The sequence below is a fragment of the Ctenopharyngodon idella genome, chromosome 21 (assembly GCF_019924925.1).
Source record: "Ctenopharyngodon idella isolate HZGC_01 chromosome 21, HZGC01, whole genome shotgun sequence".
Taxonomy (NCBI): Eukaryota; Metazoa; Chordata; class Actinopteri; order Cypriniformes; family Xenocyprididae; genus Ctenopharyngodon; species Ctenopharyngodon idella.
Window position 1 is genome coordinate 25,055,158 of NC_067240.1, and position 17,759 is coordinate 25,072,916.

The 17,759-nt window shown below is 37.8% G+C and overlaps 1 protein-coding gene across 1 annotated transcript; it reads right to left on the reverse strand.

The window, feature by feature from the left end:
* Positions 1-7,459: 7,459 nt before the first annotated feature.
* On the reverse strand, positions 7,460-12,064 carry bod1 (biorientation of chromosomes in cell division 1). The gene is made up of 4 exons (XM_051877594.1): positions 11,708-12,064; positions 10,926-11,050; positions 10,363-10,565; positions 7,460-7,915 (listed from the first exon to the last, which is right to left on the reverse strand). The coding sequence occupies exons 1-3, from the start codon at positions 11,843-11,845 to the stop codon at positions 10,364-10,366; spliced, it is 465 nt and encodes a 154-aa protein (XP_051733554.1). The 5' UTR covers positions 11,846-12,064; the 3' UTR covers positions 7,460-7,915; position 10,363.
* Positions 12,065-17,759: the final 5,695 nt, after the last annotated feature.

Here is a 17,759-nt window from a genome sequence, read left to right on the forward strand (position 1 = left end):
CTCTGCAATCGATCCAGAATAATGCAGCAAGAGTGGCCTTTAACGAGCCGAAGAGAGTGCATGCCACACCTCTCTTCATCATTTTGCAGTGGCTGCCAATAGATGCTTGCATCAAATTCAAGGCACTGATGTTTGCCTACAAGACAACCACTGGCTCTGTACCACTATACCTAAACTCACTACTTCAGACTTAGGCGCCCTCCAGAAGCTTGCGTTCTGCAAGTGAATGGCGCCTTGTGGTGCCATCCCAAAGAGGCATGAAATCACTCTCAAAGATCTTCTCCTTGTCTGTTCCCTGCTGGTGGAATAACCTGCCCAGCTCTATCCAAGCAGCTGAGTCCTTAGCCATTTTCAAAAAACTGCTAGACACATATTTTTTGTCAACACTTGACCCAGTAATATTAGCACTTACTTTTTCTATTTCTATTCTCTCTCTCTATTTATTTAAAAAAAAAAAAAAAAAATCCTTGCTACGAGCACTTTGCTGGAATAACTGGGGCTTGACACGGCACTTGCATACTGCTGCACTGATGTTGATTTCTTCTGTTGTTCTCATTTGCTTCGGAAAAAAGCATATGCTAAATGATTAAATGTAAATGTAAATGCCACTACTGTGTGTTGCTGGGAGACTCAACGGCTGATTTGTTTAGGAACAATCTCATTTGGTCGCACAAAAATGGATAAAATATTGTGTCTAAAATGCAATTCACTCAATAGTAAATTCTTGTTTATTGAACTGCTGTATAAAAGAAATATCATTTACAGTGCTTGAAGTGGGCTGGTATGCGCCAGTTGCAGTACTGCCAGATTTCCTTGCGTACCTGCACTTCCGACATGTTTGTCCGTCGTGCCCTCCCTTCTTCAGGAATGCGTTTTGAACCGAGCATCGGGAGTACCGGCACTTTTATTTTTCCACTTCAAGCACTGATCATTTATTTATGCATTTGGTAGACGTTTTAAGTTAAGGTACTATCACATTAGCGAAATTTAGACTAAATTTTGTGTGCAAAAGGTCCATTGTCAATAGCATAATGATGTATGAAGCACTGCTTCTTAGAAGTCAGTTTCAAACCAAGCAGCTTTTTGTTGGTCAGCGCAGGGAATTCGTGTGAGCAACTTCCGACACCAATGAGTGCACACACTCACAATCGCATTGTCGTTCTGACTGTCGGAACAGCGCTCTTAGAATTTTACCATAGAATGTCGTGGTTGACATTATAGAATCAGGATTTCCAGAAAACTGTGTAATTAAGAGTTATATAATGAAGCATCCTAGGAAACTATTTAGGCCACGGTGACAACCTTCAGCAACGTTTGACTCCTATGCTGGTCTGTTCCTACAAATAGCTGCGTTAGAAATTACCTTTCCTGTCCAGTGGGACAATTCACTTGGGCTTCCTCAACATCTGGGCAGAAAAAGTTTGTATGGGGCTGATCTAGTTTGCCACTGTAATGAATCTCCTCCACCATGGGCTGAGAAAATGTGAAGAGCAATTAAACTCAACAGATGCAGCAGTACTTTTTGAGGAATGGGGATTTCATTGTTGTGGCTTGAGTTTTGGAAGCAAACTCGAGAGCGACCAGCAGCTGTGTTTCGGGAGAGGCTGGGGGTGGATGGGCGGTTGGATTTTCTCCCTCCCGTCCCCACTCAGTAATTACTCTGGTGATTTATAATGTCCAGAAGACAAATGCAATGTCAGCTGAGACGTTCCCCCAACCGTTGCCCTAAACATACAATTTCACACTACATTACCGACCCTCTCCAAGGGCAGCGGGATTTAATTGCCGCATATCCAAGGCCAAAAGTGCTGTGTCACTTGTTTCCTCACACAGTGCAAGTTTTCAACATTGGACAACTTCTTTCGACACTTTGAGAGCTGACGGGGGGATGAAATCGGAGACCGTAATTCATCTGCACAGTAATCTACACATAATTCTTGGAATAGCACAAGAATGGTTAGCATAGCTGGATCTTCAAAATCCATCCTTATGACCCTTTCTATTGTGCACTAAACTGTAACAAATTACAACAATTAAAAAAAAATTAAAGTGGTGTATATTAATAAAAAACATCTGATGTTCCTCTAAAACCATGGTTTAGTCTTTACAAAGCAATTTAAAGAAATATTGCACAAAAAAAAGAGAATTTTCTTGTCATTTTAAACACATTTGACGGTCTTTTAGGTGAAATTTTTACTTACCCTCATGTCGTTTCAAACCTATTTGACTTTCTTCTAGATGACATTTTTAATGAATATCCTGGACACCCTCTTCTCCATACAATGAATGTGAAAGAAAACATCAAAAATGACCAATATGACCAAATATGACAATGTTTGGTCATGAAACAACCATAAACAAATGCTGTTTTTCCATCGGTGATGTTGTCAAGATTTACCAAGTACAAACCCGATTCCAAAAAAGTTGGGACACTGTACAAATTGTGAATAAAAAAGGAATGCAATGATGTGGAAGTTTCAAATTTCAATATTTTATTCAGAATACAACATAGATGACATATCAAATGTTTAAACTGAGAAAATGTATAATTTTAAGGGAAAAATAAGTTGATTTTAAATTTCATGGCATCAACACATCTCAAAAAAGTTGGGACAAGGCCATGTTTACCACTGTGTGGCATCCCCTCTTCTTTTTATAACAGTCTGCAAACGTCTGGGGACTGAGGAGACAAGTTGCTCAAGTTTAGGAATAGGAATGTTGTCCCATTCTTGTCTAATACAGGCTTCTAGTTGCTCAACTGTCTTAGGTCTTCTTTGTCGCATCTTCCTCTTTATGATGCGCCAAATGTTTTCTATGGGTGAAAGATCTGGACTGCAGGCTGGCCATTTCAGTACCTGGATCCTTCTTCTACGCAGCCATGATGTTGTAATTGATGCAGTATGTGGTCTGGCATTGTCATGTTGGAAAATGCAAGGTCTTCCCTGAAAGAGACGACGTCTGGATGGGAGCATATGTTGTTCTAGAATTTGGATATACCTTTCAGCATTGATGGTGCCTTTCCAGATGCGTAAGCTGCCCATGCCACACGCACTCATGCAACCCCATACCATCAGAGATGCAGGCTTCTGAACTGAGCGCTGATAACAACTTGGGTTGTCCTTGTCCTCTTTAGTCCGGATGACATGGCATCCCAGTTTTCCAAAAAGAACTTCAAATTTTGATTCGTCTGACCACAGAACAGTTTTCCACTTTGCCACAGTCCATTTTAAATGAGCCTTGGCCCAGAGAAAATGCCTGCGCTTCTGGATCATGTTTAGATATGGCTTCTTTTTTGACCTATAGAGTTTTAGCCGGCAACGGCGAATGGCACAGTGGATTGTGTTCACCGACAATGTTTTCTGGAAGTATTCCTGAGCCCATGTTGTGATTTCCATTATAGTAGCATTCCTGTATGTGATGCAGTGCCGTCTAAGGGCCCAAAGATGGTTTTCCGGTCTTGACCCTTACGCACAGAGATTGTTCCAGATTCTCTGAATCTTTGGATGATATTATGCACTGTAGATGATGATAACTTCAAACTCTTTGCAATTTTTCTCTGAGAAACTCCTTTCTGATATTGCTCCACTATTTTTCGCTGCAGCATTGGGGGAATTGGTGATCCTCTGCCCATCTTGACTTCTGAGAGACACTGCCACTCTGAGAGTCTCTTTTTATACCCAATCATGTTGCCAATTGATCTAATAAGTTGCAAATTGGTCCTCCAGCTGTTCCTTATATGTACATTTAACTTTTCCGGCCTCTTATTGCTACCTGTCCCAACTTTTTTGGAATGTGTAGCTCTCATGAAATCCAAAATTAGCCAATATTTGGCATGACATTTCAAAATGTCTCACTTTCAACATTTGATATGTTATATTTTATTCACAATAGAATATAGATAAGTTTATGAGATTTGTAAATTATTGCATTCCTTTTTTATTCACAATTTGTACAGTGTCCCAACTTTTTTGGAATCGGGTTTGTAAATTTTGGTTTGTTTATCACATAAAACTACCGTATGGCTTCATAAGGCATGAAATAAACATGTTGTATAGACCAATCCTGGTCCTGGTATAGACCACTTTTATGGTGCTTTCTTTGGAGCTTGAAAGCCCCAGTCTTCAATAATTGTATTGTGATTATAAATAAATTATATATATATATATTTATTTATAAAGAGTCAGAATATGCTTAAAAACCCTTTTGTGTTCCATAGAAACATAAGAGTGCAAAAATAATGATTTTTCATTCATTTATATCATTTTTTGAACATCATCAAACACAGTAAAACCACACCCCCTACTGGCCTCACTCTTACTCTTCTCAAAAATGTAAAGGTGCTCACATGGGTTTGGAAGGTATGCTCCACTTTGAGCTTGCAGACAGCTTGGCAAAGTCCCTCAATTCCCTTTGTGGCTCTCAAATGAGAATAGGATCAGGTTTCATCAGATGGGGAGGAACTACAGCAAAGCATCTTAACAGGCATGAATGAACGCTGGGTTCAGGACAGAGTCGGCAGTAACACTGCCAAAACAGCGCTGGAAATATGAGCTTGCACCTGGACTATTATAGTAAACATTTCGCTATCAAACACAGCGATTGAGGAGTGTGTAGATGTGACATTACCAACAACATAGTGTACAACCGAATCATATAGAGTGCAACAGTCGGGTTCGGCAAGTAAAAACACCATAAGGAACTTATAAATCTTTAAAGGATTAATTCACTTTCAAATGAAAATTACCCAGAGCTTTACTCACCCTCAAGTCATCCTAGGTGTATATGACTTTCTTCTTTCTGACGAACACAATTGTAGAAATATTAATAAATATCCTGACGCAGTCAAGCTTTATAAGGGCAGCATGCTTTACCAAACGAGTATGAGCTGAAGAAAGAAACACTTTTACACTTTTTTTTCGCTTCAGAAGGCCTTTATTAACCCTCCGGAGCCGTGTGGAGTATGTTTATGATGGATGGATGTGGATGGAGACACTTTCTTCAGCTCATACTCGTTTGGTAACGCATACTGCCCTTATAAAGCTTGAATGCGTCAGGATATTTATTAATATTTCTATGATTGTGTTCATCAGAAAGAAGAAAGTCATATACACCTAGGATGGCTTGAGGGTGAGTAAAGCTTGGGGTAATTTTCATTTGAAAGTGAACTAATTATTTAAAGTTCAATTCAGCTGTAAAACAGCTCTAAAAAGAAAAAGAAAAAAAAGTGTCATTGAAGTCAGTTCAGTGTTGATTCAGTTCCGTTGAAAAGATCATCATCAATCATTAAATAAATTCATTTCAGCTCATATTGTTGAATATTAAGTGTCCCCAGTTTAGCAAGCCAGAAGCGACAGTGGCAAGGAACCCAAACTCCATCAGGTTACAGAATGGGGAAAAAAAAAACCTTGGGAGAAACCAGGCTCAGTCGGGGGGCCAGTTCTCCTCTGCCCAACTAATGAAGACAGTGTGATTATGATTCCAGTTATGATTGGATGGTAATAAATGGTATATGGTTTTGTTGAAGCCATCAGCCTGTATTATTTATTAATTATTTATAACTTTAGAACTGGTATTAAGATGCATTTTGGTCGATCGGATCACAAATGGACAACATTAAATACAGGTGTAAATAGGGTGTAAAACATTTTGGGCTTGTCCACTTTCGACCACTTCCAGAGGTACTCTAGAAAGACATTCGACTGGATTGCTTTCGTAGTGTAGACGCTCATGTGGACGAATACGTTCGAACAGACACAAATGACCTACTGACCTAATGCATAAACATTATGGGACGCACGCTAGACAGATGGGATTTAAATAGGATAGGATTTCAGCCTTTGTCGGCTGAAGACTCAAGTTTGGTTTGAAGATGAAAAACGTACTAAGCACAATGTTCTCTCACCATTCCTGAATTCTCACACACACTCACAGTGTTCGGCTTGATCTTGCAGATATCAGAGCAGAAACTAAAGCTGATGCTCTCCGTATGTTTTTCCGTCATCTTTGGTGCATTCATATGTAAATTGCGTGAGCTTTTTTTCGTCCATTAGATAGAAAGATCTTAAAAAGCTTATACATTTACCTGCGACCCTCCCTTTGAAGAAACCCGGACAGAAGTGGTCAAAAGTGGGCAAAAGAGATGAATGATCTGATCGACCAAAACGCATCTTGGGTGCAACCAGGTGTAAACAGGGCCTGAAAGTTGCTGAGAGAAAATTGTGCCAAAAGAGTTTGCAGGGAATGCCCACTCCCATGAAGCACACACAAATGACATAATCGAGTCAGTCTCGCTATGCTGTCAAAATATTTGTGTATATATTATTTTTTAATACACTTAAAGGGTTCTAAACCTGTAAGAATTTCGTTCATCTTCGAAGGACAAATGAAGATCTTTTTAATGAAATCTGAGAGATATCTGTCGCTCCATTGACTGCCTTTGCAATGACCACTTTGACGCTTCAAAAAGTTCATAAAGAGATTGGAAAACTAATCCATATGAATTGAGCGGTTTAATTCAAATTTTCTGGAGACTTAGGCTTTTACTCACATATAAACATTGATCAGCCAACATAAGCTGAAGTACTGTTTCTATAGATTTAATGAACAACTTTAAATTAATAGTTTTATGTATCTCCATAGTTTTTAATTTGATAATGTCATTCAAATGCTTCATGGGATTGTAGATCTTTCCCTCTCTAAAACTATTACAGTCTTGTATGATTTAAAAAAAAAAATTGTCATGTTGTGATTCACCTTGTAGCTGGCTGGCTTGGTTCATGGCTTATAACTCTTTAACAAAGACTATTTTAAATTCCCTATGAAAAAGCCCAACGCCTCTGAAAAAGTGAACGGGCACTAATGCACTCTTATCCCTTTTAAGAAAAACAATCTGAATAACTTCAGCTGCAAAATTTGGATCCACCACCAATTGCAAAGAGCTCGACTGCAGCGAGCAGCGAATGTCAGAAGACACGTGACCGCAGCTCTTTAGCAATCCGACCGAGCATCTGACTGTACAGCACAATTCTCAGCACAGAGGTGCTGAAAGACAGAAACAAGCTGGAGCGGCCGACCTTTGTCCCAAGCTGGGACATGACACCTCTCCAGAGGCTTTTCCATTACCAAAAAGCTCTTCTCTGGAAGTTCATGTCATGAGGAAGCTAGAGATTCAAATGCAGTCTCGCAGTAGACAAGCTTTTAGCCCCAAATGTTTTCAATCACGTAACACTGTGTCTGCACTCTGCATGGTACAGAACATGGTGAACTCTTGAGGTTACTCGCTCTAGTTAATGTCCAGATGGAATCATAAAAATGCTGGTGAAGCCCTCCTGTCAAAAATGCCACTGCTAAAAGGAGTCCAGGACTATGTCATTATGTAGCATGTTTCCCACAACAAACCGTAACCTCTTGCAATAATTCAAAGGTTTTACAATACCACAAATGATGCAACCAACTTGGCTTTTCTTAAAAAGTTACATTTATTGTACAAACGTTGCTATGAGTCCCATTAGAATATTGCAAGAAAAAAAAAAAAAGAGAAGCATTTCACAAATCCAGCTGTGTAAAAAGGATCATTTGTGTCTGGCTTCAGTCCAAACAAAAATTGATGTACTTTTTTATCCATGTTTTTTTGAGAAACATTTATCTTAATTTGGACAAATCAGTTTCAGTTGTTCTTTAGTGCTGAAGAGGTAATTTCAGTAAACTAAACCAGACAGCATGGGCTGAACAACTTGCTTTTATGTAACATGCTAAACACACACATATTTTGTGCAAAACAACCCACTCAAACCATTTAAATTAGAGCAAATTCCACAAATTCCAGTGCTTAGCAAATGTTCATCCATTGTAGCCAGTCACGGAAGGACAACATTTGGTGATCTCCATGTGAAATAGCAAAAATGTATTCTTGTACCTGGAAAAACACCAAGTATTACATGTGCTGCAAAAACATACAAACATATCATATTTCAATATTAAGGGTGCACCAATGAATTTTTTTTTTATTCCATTAATATATGAGATGATACAAGCTACTTAATACTTAGCTACTCTAAAGGTAACTTTACACCGATGAGTCAAAACATTATGATCACCTGCCTAATATGCTGTTGGTCCTCCACGTGCTGCCAAACAGCGGCAACTTGCCAAGGTATGAACTCTACGAGAGCCCTGAAGATGTCCTGTGCTTTCTGGCACCAAGATGTTAGCAGTAGATCCTTCAAGTCCAGTAGGTTGTGAGGTGTAGCCACTGTGGATCTAACTTGTTTGGTCCAGCACATCCCACATATGCTCGACTGGATTGAGATCTGGAGAATTTGTGGGCCAAGGCAACACCTTGAACTCTTCATCATGTTCCTCAATCCATTCCTGAACAATGTGTGCAGTGTGGCAGGGTGCATTATCATGCTGAAAGAGGTCACTTCCACCAGAGAACACCATTGTCATGGAGGAGTGTACCTGGTCTGCAACAATGTTTCGGTAGGTGGCACCTATCAAATTTATGTCCACATGAATGATCAGACCCAGGGTTTGATCATTCAAAACGGCCAAAACGGGACTCATCGGACCAGGCGACCTTCTTCCACTGCTCCAAGGTCCAGTTCTGATGCTGGCGTGTCCACTGAAGGCACTTTCGACGGTGGACAGGGGTCATCATAGGCTCTCTGATTGATCTGCAGCTATGCAGCCCCATACGCCTCATGTGTGTGTTGTGACACATTCCTCCCATAACTATCATTAAACTTTTGTGTGACCTGTGCCACAGCAGTCCTTCTGCTGGCTCAGACCAGTAGGGCCCTATGAAATTCGTTTTTCTGGATTCTGTTTTTTCTTGTTTACAGTTTTTGGAAACTTATATAATTTAACAACAATTTATTAAAAGTTTAACAAAAATTACATTTTTAGGGCCCTATGAAATGTGTTTAATTAAATTTAAATTAATTAATTTTTTCTGGCAATCAAATGAAGGCATAAAACATTAATTTCATTTATCTTTTAATCATATTACATTAAACTAACTTTTTTGTCAAACAAAGTGCTGCACAACAGAGCTTTACTGTTAAAATTAAAACATGGAAGAAAACTTTAAAAAATAAAAATAAAGTTTTAGTAATAATTTATTATTGTTATTAGTGTTAGTATTAGTATTATTATAACATTGAGTCATAGCTAAATTCTACTGTACAACAGTAATATATTTCTGTCACAATTTCTTTAAGTTAAACCGAACTTTTATTTTGACGGGTTGCCGTGAAGACCTTTGAGTTTCTTTGTGTTTATGATATGATGATAGTGACTATCATGAAGTGACTCTCAGAGCGGCTCTGGAGATTCATGCATTCATGTCCTCATGAGGTGGCAGAGGCAGAAAACACCACGAGCGTCTGTGTGCGTGGTAAATTAAACCGCGTGTCTGTGCCATTCATTCACACAGATCATACAGGATTCAAATTTAAAAAGTCTGTTTGCAGTTTAATATTCACAGACACTAGTCTATATCACGATTTGATTTACAGTGCTCAGTGTAAATGAGTACACCCCCTTTGAAAAGTAACATTTTAAACAACATCTCAATTAACACAAAAACAATTTCCAAAATGTTAACAAGACCAAGTTTAATATAACATCTGTTTAACTTATTACATGAAATTAAGGTTAATAATATAACTTAGAGAACAAAATTTTCAGTTTTACTCAAATTAGGGTGTGCTGTTATTAACAATCATGGAGGCCATACAAAGTACTAGATGTAGTAGTTTTTGTTGTTGGGTGTACTCATTTTTGCATCACCCTAATTTGAGTAAAACTGAAAAATGTGTAATCTAAGTTATATTATTAACCTTACTTTCATGTTATAAGTTAAACAGATGTTATATTAAACTTAGTCTTGTCAACATTTTGGAAATTGTTTTTGTGTTCATTGAGATATTGTTTAAAATGTTACTTTTCAAAGGGGGTGTACTCATTTACACTGAGCACTGTAAGTGTTGGTTTGTGGTTTGTCCCTCCTTGGACACCGTTGGTAAATTCTCACCACTGTTGACTGAGAGAAACACACAAGCCTTGTCGTTTCAGAGATACTCAGTCACCTTGCAATTACAATTTGGCTCTTGTTAAAGTCTCTCAGATCTTTATTCCTGGCCATTTCTCCTGCATCCAACACATTGATTACAAGAACTGATGGTCTGCTTACCATCTAATCTACCCAGAGCTTAATATGTGGCCTTGTTAGGAGATGATCAAAAAAGATCGCCTCACCTGTGTCTGGTCATAATGTTTTGGCTCATCAGTGTATAGATTAAATGAATTTTCTTAGTAGATAATTCTGTTGCAACATTTCTTAGCATAAATGTATTTTACCTCATTGTGTTTTGGCTGCAGTGTTGCTAGTCATTTCCTGTTGTTCAGCCTCGAGGGCTGAATTTGATGCGCCCTCTTCTTTCTTCTCTGCAGCTAGGAAATCATGAATGGCGTCCTCGATGTGTGGCCTGAAGATATGGTTTAGCTTAGGGTCCACCACCTGAGTAATGATTCGGTCTACCCCTGATTCCAACATCCCTGACCTGTGAGAATAAGCAAATGTTTTCAATAAAAAAGAAAGTGAATTAATATTTTATTTAATACACTCTTGTGTAATGCATTAGAGCTAGCTTTCCTTTGACATGACCTTTTTAAAACATCACACTGCGCAAAAAAGGTATCCTATTTTAACAGGCCCTCTGGTGTGGGACTTCGGAATTGAAGTCTACTTAGGAGGAGATTTATTGGAAAAGTTAAATTACTCCTAACTTTAAACACTAGTACATAGTGTATATAATGAAATACATTAAAACTAAACTTAGTTCATACTTACAGTACAGCATTGCACAATACAATAAAATATACAAACATACAAAAAAAGAGTCCATTGAATTGATACATACTGAACTACGCTTTGTCTCAAGACATTCCTCACTTGGTTCTTGTTGATGGATGGATTCCATTCTTGAGTACTGAGATGAGTGGACACAAAGTTGTCCACCTTCTGACGCAGATTTTGATAAGCTGGCTGGAGAGAGAGATGAATTCATGTCAGTTTAAATGAGACAGACAGAAAGACAGATAGAAAGACAGATAGAAAGACAGATAGAAAGACAGACAGACAGACAGACAGACAGATAGATAAATAGACAGAAAGATAGAAAGACAGACAGACAGACAGATAGATAGACAGACAGATAAACAGACAGACACAGACAAACAGATAGAAAGAAAGACAGACAGACAGATAGAAAGACAGACAAACAGACAGGCAGACAGACAGATAGAAAGACAGAAATACAGACAGACAGATAATTAGACAGAAGTACAGACAGACAGATAGATAGAAAGACAGACAGGTAGATATATAGATAGAAAGACAGACAGACAGACAGACAGACAGACAGACAGACAGACAGACAGATAGATAGATAGATAGATAGATAGATAGATAGATAGATAGATAGATAGATAGATAGATAGATGACATAGAAAAAGACAAACAGATAGTTTCAAAACCTAGTGAGCTGCCTAAATGGACTGGTAAAATCATATCTAGACCCTTTAAGGGCGTGTTCGAGAGTTCAAAAGCGCATACGATGCCCAGTAATGCTGTTTAGGAGAACAGCTCACGAGCTTTTGAGACATGGCCACGATTGTTCAAATGTACATCAATTTACACCACCTTCGTGTCCACGTCTGCCAGACAGTCTCGCCTGAACTCATCAAACAGGCCTCTGTTCTTCAGATGCTCCACTATAAGCGCGATGAGCTGCGGGTCTCCTGGAGGAGCACTGCCCAGATTACTGCTGCCCTCTGCCATTAATTATTATCTGCTATCAACTGCCCTCACCAGCAGAACACAAACCGCTCTCTCAAACTTACCGCGGATTAAAGTGAAATATATAATGCTTTAAATAATAAATAAAACAACCCAGCAACCTAAGTTCTTAGATGACAACAAAAGTGTAAATAAAGCGCTTCCTCGTCTTCTTCTGTATTGCTGCGTGTAGATGATTAACAACAGACATACCGCCACCTACCGGACACAACGAGAACAACATTTCAGTATTACTGAGAGCAATCTGTGGCCTCTTTTATATAATATAATATAATATAATAGTGAAACCATCACCACCCATTTCATTTTCACATTATTTTTAATTAAAAAAAATGTAAATAAAATTACAAATATAAACATACACAAAAAATACACTTTTCTGTGGACTTGGGATAATTTTACACTGTTGTCGCTGGTTGAAGTGAATCAGATGAATAAGCCAGACATGATAGTTATTAAAATTATTATTATTTTTCTCCTGTAAATCTTTTATACTTTTTAACAGAGACTTATAACTTCTAACATCAGGAGGGTGGTAGTCCCGTATGATTACATTATTCCACCCCTTAAACCTATTGTTACAGCTCATCCCAGGCGCCCTTAAATTGTAGGAAACTATGGTTACCATGGTACATTTTTAAAAGGGTGAATTGTCCTGGATATTTGAAGGAGCGTCCTAATATGATTATACTTTTGATGATGATAGATTCATTGTGATAATGAAATGTAATAATGAGAGGCTATCACATATTATTTCAACTCAAATTATCCCATTGTGTAGTTGGATGATTTTAAGTCATGTCTTTGATGTTTGCTTCAATTGCAGGATGAAACGGTTGCCAAGCAACAACAGAGAGGAACCATGGTGACACTGATGAGGGGAAATGTAACAAATATGTCCCCTGTGGCCCCTCATTAGTGGATGACCATGTGTCTGTATCACTCACAATATTAACAGTGTTAATAGCCACAGATTTATAACACTTGGAGCACATCCACATATTCATGTTTCATAAAGTGTTGCATTCTGAATTTATGGGGAATAACCACTAGATTTATTTAGATGTGGTGCGGACCAGTATGTAACATTATCTCTGATATCCATGGAGTCAATTTCCCATCGGATCTAGAAATGGGTAATTACACAGATTCTTATCTTAGGCAAGGTTACACCATAATACTCTGAAATTTTGTTGATAATTGCCAAGAAAGTGAAGTGGAAATCTGATACTGACACTAATCTGAGGTTAACAACTGTGTACCTTTGGAAAAACTAACATACTGGTTAAGAAATAAAGCTCAAGTAGGCTATTTTGATCTAATTTGGCAACTCTTTTTCAATGATATGGAAGATACTCCAACAGACCGGATGGATTCTCACACTGCACTAATAATGTTACCCTGTATTATTTATCTAGTTAGCTTTTGTCATTATTTGTAACTTTGTTAAAGGGATAGTTCACCCAAAAATGAAACTTCTGTCATCATTTACTCACCCTCAAGTTGTTCCAAACCTGTATAAATTTCTTTCTTCTTTCTAAATACTATGGAAATCAATGGTGCCCACAACTGTTCGGTTACAAACATTCTTCAAAATATCTTCCTTTGTGTTCAGCAGAAAAAAGAAATTCATACAGGTTTGGAACAACTTGAGGGTGAGTAAATTATGACAGAAGTTTTATTTTTGGGTGAACTGTCCCTTTAAACTTGTCACCTGACTTGAGAGGTACCGAAATATATTGTGCCACAAGATGGCGGCATATTATAAATCAGTGCCATTTTAGTGCATATCAGTGTCTGTCTTTTCTATCAATTCATGTTACAGTTTTTCTCAATCGCTTTGTCTCAATTCTCGAATGAGAATCTCTTCCCCCCTCAAAACAATAAGTTCAGATCTCTGAACAATTCGTTTCCTGTTCAAATCAGATTTGAATTTCTTATAGATTTAAGCAAATTGCAAGTGTTTTGGCACGTGTGTCAAACAATTTGGTCTACAATTTGGCTTGTTGATCAAAACTGATGAGCTGATTCTCAGTGAAACTGTCAAACTCTTCACAACTTCTAAACATTCTTTCATCGTGTGAGCCATTGCATGCAAAATGATCCATTCAGTTATCAAAATCTGTCAGATGAATATTCCATAAATATCTGACATGCAATGTTTGTAATGTCTGCTAAATTGGCAAATGACCTGCCATTGTAATGAAATAGCAGTCACAATCTTAAAGGGATAGTTCACCCAAAAATGAAAAATCTGTCATTTACTCACCCTCAAGTTGTTCCAAATCTGTATAAATTTCTTTGTTCTGCTGAACACAAAGGAATATATTTTGAAGAATGTTTGTAACCAGGGCGTTTTGGGGCACCTTTGACTTCCATAGTAGGAAAAAAAAAAATACTATGGAAGTCAATGGTGCCCCAAAACTGTTCAGTTTCCCACATTCTTCAAAATATCTTCCTTTGTGTTCAACAGAACAAAGAAATTTATACAGATTTGGAACAACTTGAGGGTGAGTAAATGACAGAATTTTCATTTTTGGGTGAACTATCCCTTTAATGTACAATCAATCAAGTTTGGAAGTATATAGTTTGCCAAGCAGACCAGCACAATCACTATCATTTTTGAACATGGAGAAACTTCACAACCATAAACAGCTATGGAAGCTTGTTTCCACCGCTAATTGCAACTTTTTATCTCACAATTCTGACTTTGAGTTATAAAGTCCATTTCTGAGAAAAAAAGTCAGAATTGTGAGATCAAAAGTCGCAATTACCTTTTTTTTTAAAATTTTTATTCAATGGTGGAAACAAGCTTCAAATAACCCTAAACAGCAGCAGCTACAGCAGTACTGTATAAAGTTCTGTTAATACTGTACATTTATTTTTCTAGAAATAGATTTTACATGTAAACAGAAAATTCACAGTCGCTTGTAGTGGAAGAGCAATAGAGTGTGTAAAACTGAACAAGCCATTATGAATTTTCAGTTTACATGTAACACATTTCTGCAAAAAAAAAAATGTTCAATTGCAGTACTGACTTTCCCAGTAAATTTTAACCTACTGTTGAAATCTGCATCTAAAAAGCTGAGTGTGATACACAAGAGCATTCATTCTTGTAGGCTATAGAAAACAGTCAGTGTCAACAAAAAAGTAGAAAAAAACAACAACAAAAAAAACCATAAAATTTGTATATTCCATATTCCAAAAAAATATTTCCATGGTGGGAGAAAAAAAAACATTTAAACATTTTGACTCTTTATAGCTTACAATGACAAAAACATTTTGTCATTTTGGTGACAATGGCCAATTTAATGGCCAATTTGGCTGTATATAAAGCGCATGACAAAGGAGATACTCGGACAGTCTTTTAATCTGATAATAAACAGGAGAACCTACGAGGAGAAACACAACCACATACACACTAACATTAAACAATACAGGACAAGAAACAGACTGAAACTGAGGACTTAACTACAGAGTGCAAACAAAGGAGCTCATTAACAAGACACCTGAACAGAATACTCAAATCAATCAGAAACCATGGCAAACAGACAGGGAACAGAGGATGACAGAACTAATGAACAACCTGGAAATCTAAAGCCCGGAACACGCCAAGCCGACGGTCGGCCGTCGGGCAGTTTTTGTTCGTTAGTTTTCTCAGTGTGTTTCCACACCGTCGGGTGAAGTTAGTCCTGGTCGGCTTTTTTTCAGCCAATTCGACATGTTGAATCGGCGTCGGAGCTCGTTGGTCAGTTGGGCCATCTGATCATTCTGATTGGCTGTTTTAGCTACTGCCACCTGCTGGTATGGAAAAGCATTTCATCTTACGCAGGCGCAGAACGGACGTGCTACTTGGCTGTCGGGTGTCGAGCATTGGTTTGGTGTGTCAGGGCAACTTTGGACCCAGACGCTGCCAACGTGAGCCAACCCCGCAGTCTGCTTTCATTGCCACTAATTCATCGGCATCGGCTTGGTGTGTTCCGGGCTTAAAGGTGCAATATGTAAGATTTTTGCAGTAAAATATCAAAAAAACGACTAGGCCAGTGTTATATATTTTGTTCACTTGAGTACTTACAATATCCCAAATGTTTCCAACTATTTGTAAATCGTGAGAAAATTGCAATTTTAACCAAGGCTCCAGGACGTGTGAGGAGTCGCCTGTCAATTGCCGTCATACCCGCGTTACCTTCGGTTTCCGGGGTTTTTTTTGTAGAAACCATGGAAACACCAAAGACGCTTTAATAGATTACACGTTTTAATAGACAAGGGAACAACTGTTTTGATATATTTATAGACAGAAAACTTATTGTTGTTATATAGCTCAACACGTTTAGTCTTATTGTTTAAATCTAATTTTCTTGATTTTTTTGCGAGTATCATCCTTTACCATGCCTTGACGATTTATTATGCAAATGTAAATGTAATAGAAAAATACAGTACAGTAATCAAATATTTATATTCATATATTCTTAAACCAAACCAACTGTCTAGTCAAAAATTCAAGAAGGTCCATATTTTAAAGCTCTTTCTAACTTGTACTCAGCCTTAAAATAACATAGTTATTGTAATTGTTAACTAGCTATAGCATTTGTAATAATAAGGATATAATTACAGGTAAGACCGTTTTTTTCTTTCTTCCTTTTTATAGCAACACAGTTAGAAACTATAGCTACAACATGCCACAGTTGTAATATAAATCTTTAGTGAAAAATCTATTCCCTTAACAGATTATCTATTATAAATTCTACAACTGGTCAAAATTTGCCACAATAAATTCAATAAAACGTGATAAATTCTAGTAAATGTGGTCTTCATGAGTTTAAAAGCTTGCAGGATGATGTTTTCCCCTCTTTTCATCAGTCATTTTAGTGGCTGTTTTAGATCATGTTTGACTTTCTCCGTAGCGTTTTACTATCCTCAATAGAATCCAAATGGGTCGCACATTTTATCATCAGCGTCGCATAGGAACGGCTCGTGCACATCTTAACACTTTTGGAGCGTGCTGGTGAACGCGCCTGCGGTGATTCGCGCGCCACTAATGCAAAATTAAACAATTGGGCTTCAGTCACAGTCATATTGCGCAGACAATTGATCCGTTCAGTTCGTACAGTTTATAAAAGCTCAGAACGCGCGACGTATACAATTAATTAGCCTAATAGTCTGATGATTCTACGTTTCGGTGTGGGCATTCACAGTACCGGGAACATGTGAGAAGTGCTGGTGCGTACCGGCCCACTTCGAGAACTGACTGTTACTACTAATAAAACCGATCTCTGGGGGCCCCAAAAGTGCATGGGCCCTTAGAATCCCGCTCCTGCCCACAACACTCGGTCCTGCTCTGCTTCATACTACAGTAACGTTAATAATTGCATCCATGAACATGATTTCTTCCCCAGTCACAAAAAAAAAAAAAAAAAAAAATAAAAAATAGCTGTTTTCGATGCTATAATGTGACGTGACAGCGGAACACAAGTGAACGCGATCATCTTTTCTTCTTTAATACTATAATACAGAATAAACATGAATGAACATCTGAAGGTATGTTGAAAGATACAGTACAACTTACTGAAACGTAATATCGTGTGTAATCGCTCTAGTGTTTCAACGGCGGAAAGATGTCAATAAAACAGCTTGTAAACACTGTCAAGTAGCATTTACCCCAGGAAGTCCACAGCTTGTTAGTTTGTCAGAGAAAAAAAAAACTTTTTCTCTAAATATATGCACTATATTAGCCCTATATATTAATTATTCTATTAATTATTTTACTTAGCTTGTTAGTGATGTCTTGAATAGCCACTGTGTAAATGATTATATTTCAACAACGAATTGGAGTAAAAACATAATTTTATAACTAGATTTAGAAGTTAATGCAAAAACTGCCTTATGTGCTGCTTAC

Bases quoted from the DNA above. Each gene is read 5' to 3' on its own strand.
- bod1 (XM_051877594.1), bottom strand. From the start codon at position 11,845: ATGGCAGAGGGCAGCAGTAATCTGGGCAGTGCTCCTCCAGGAGACCCG. The intron at 11,051-11,707 runs GTGGTGTAAATT...CTCTCTCTCCAG, and splicing joins TGGCAGACGTGGACACGAAG to CCAGCTTATCAAAATCTGCG. The intron at 10,566-10,925 runs GTATGTATCAAT...TTATTCTCACAG, and splicing joins TTGAGACAAAGCGTAGTTCA to GTCAGGGATGTTGGAATCAG.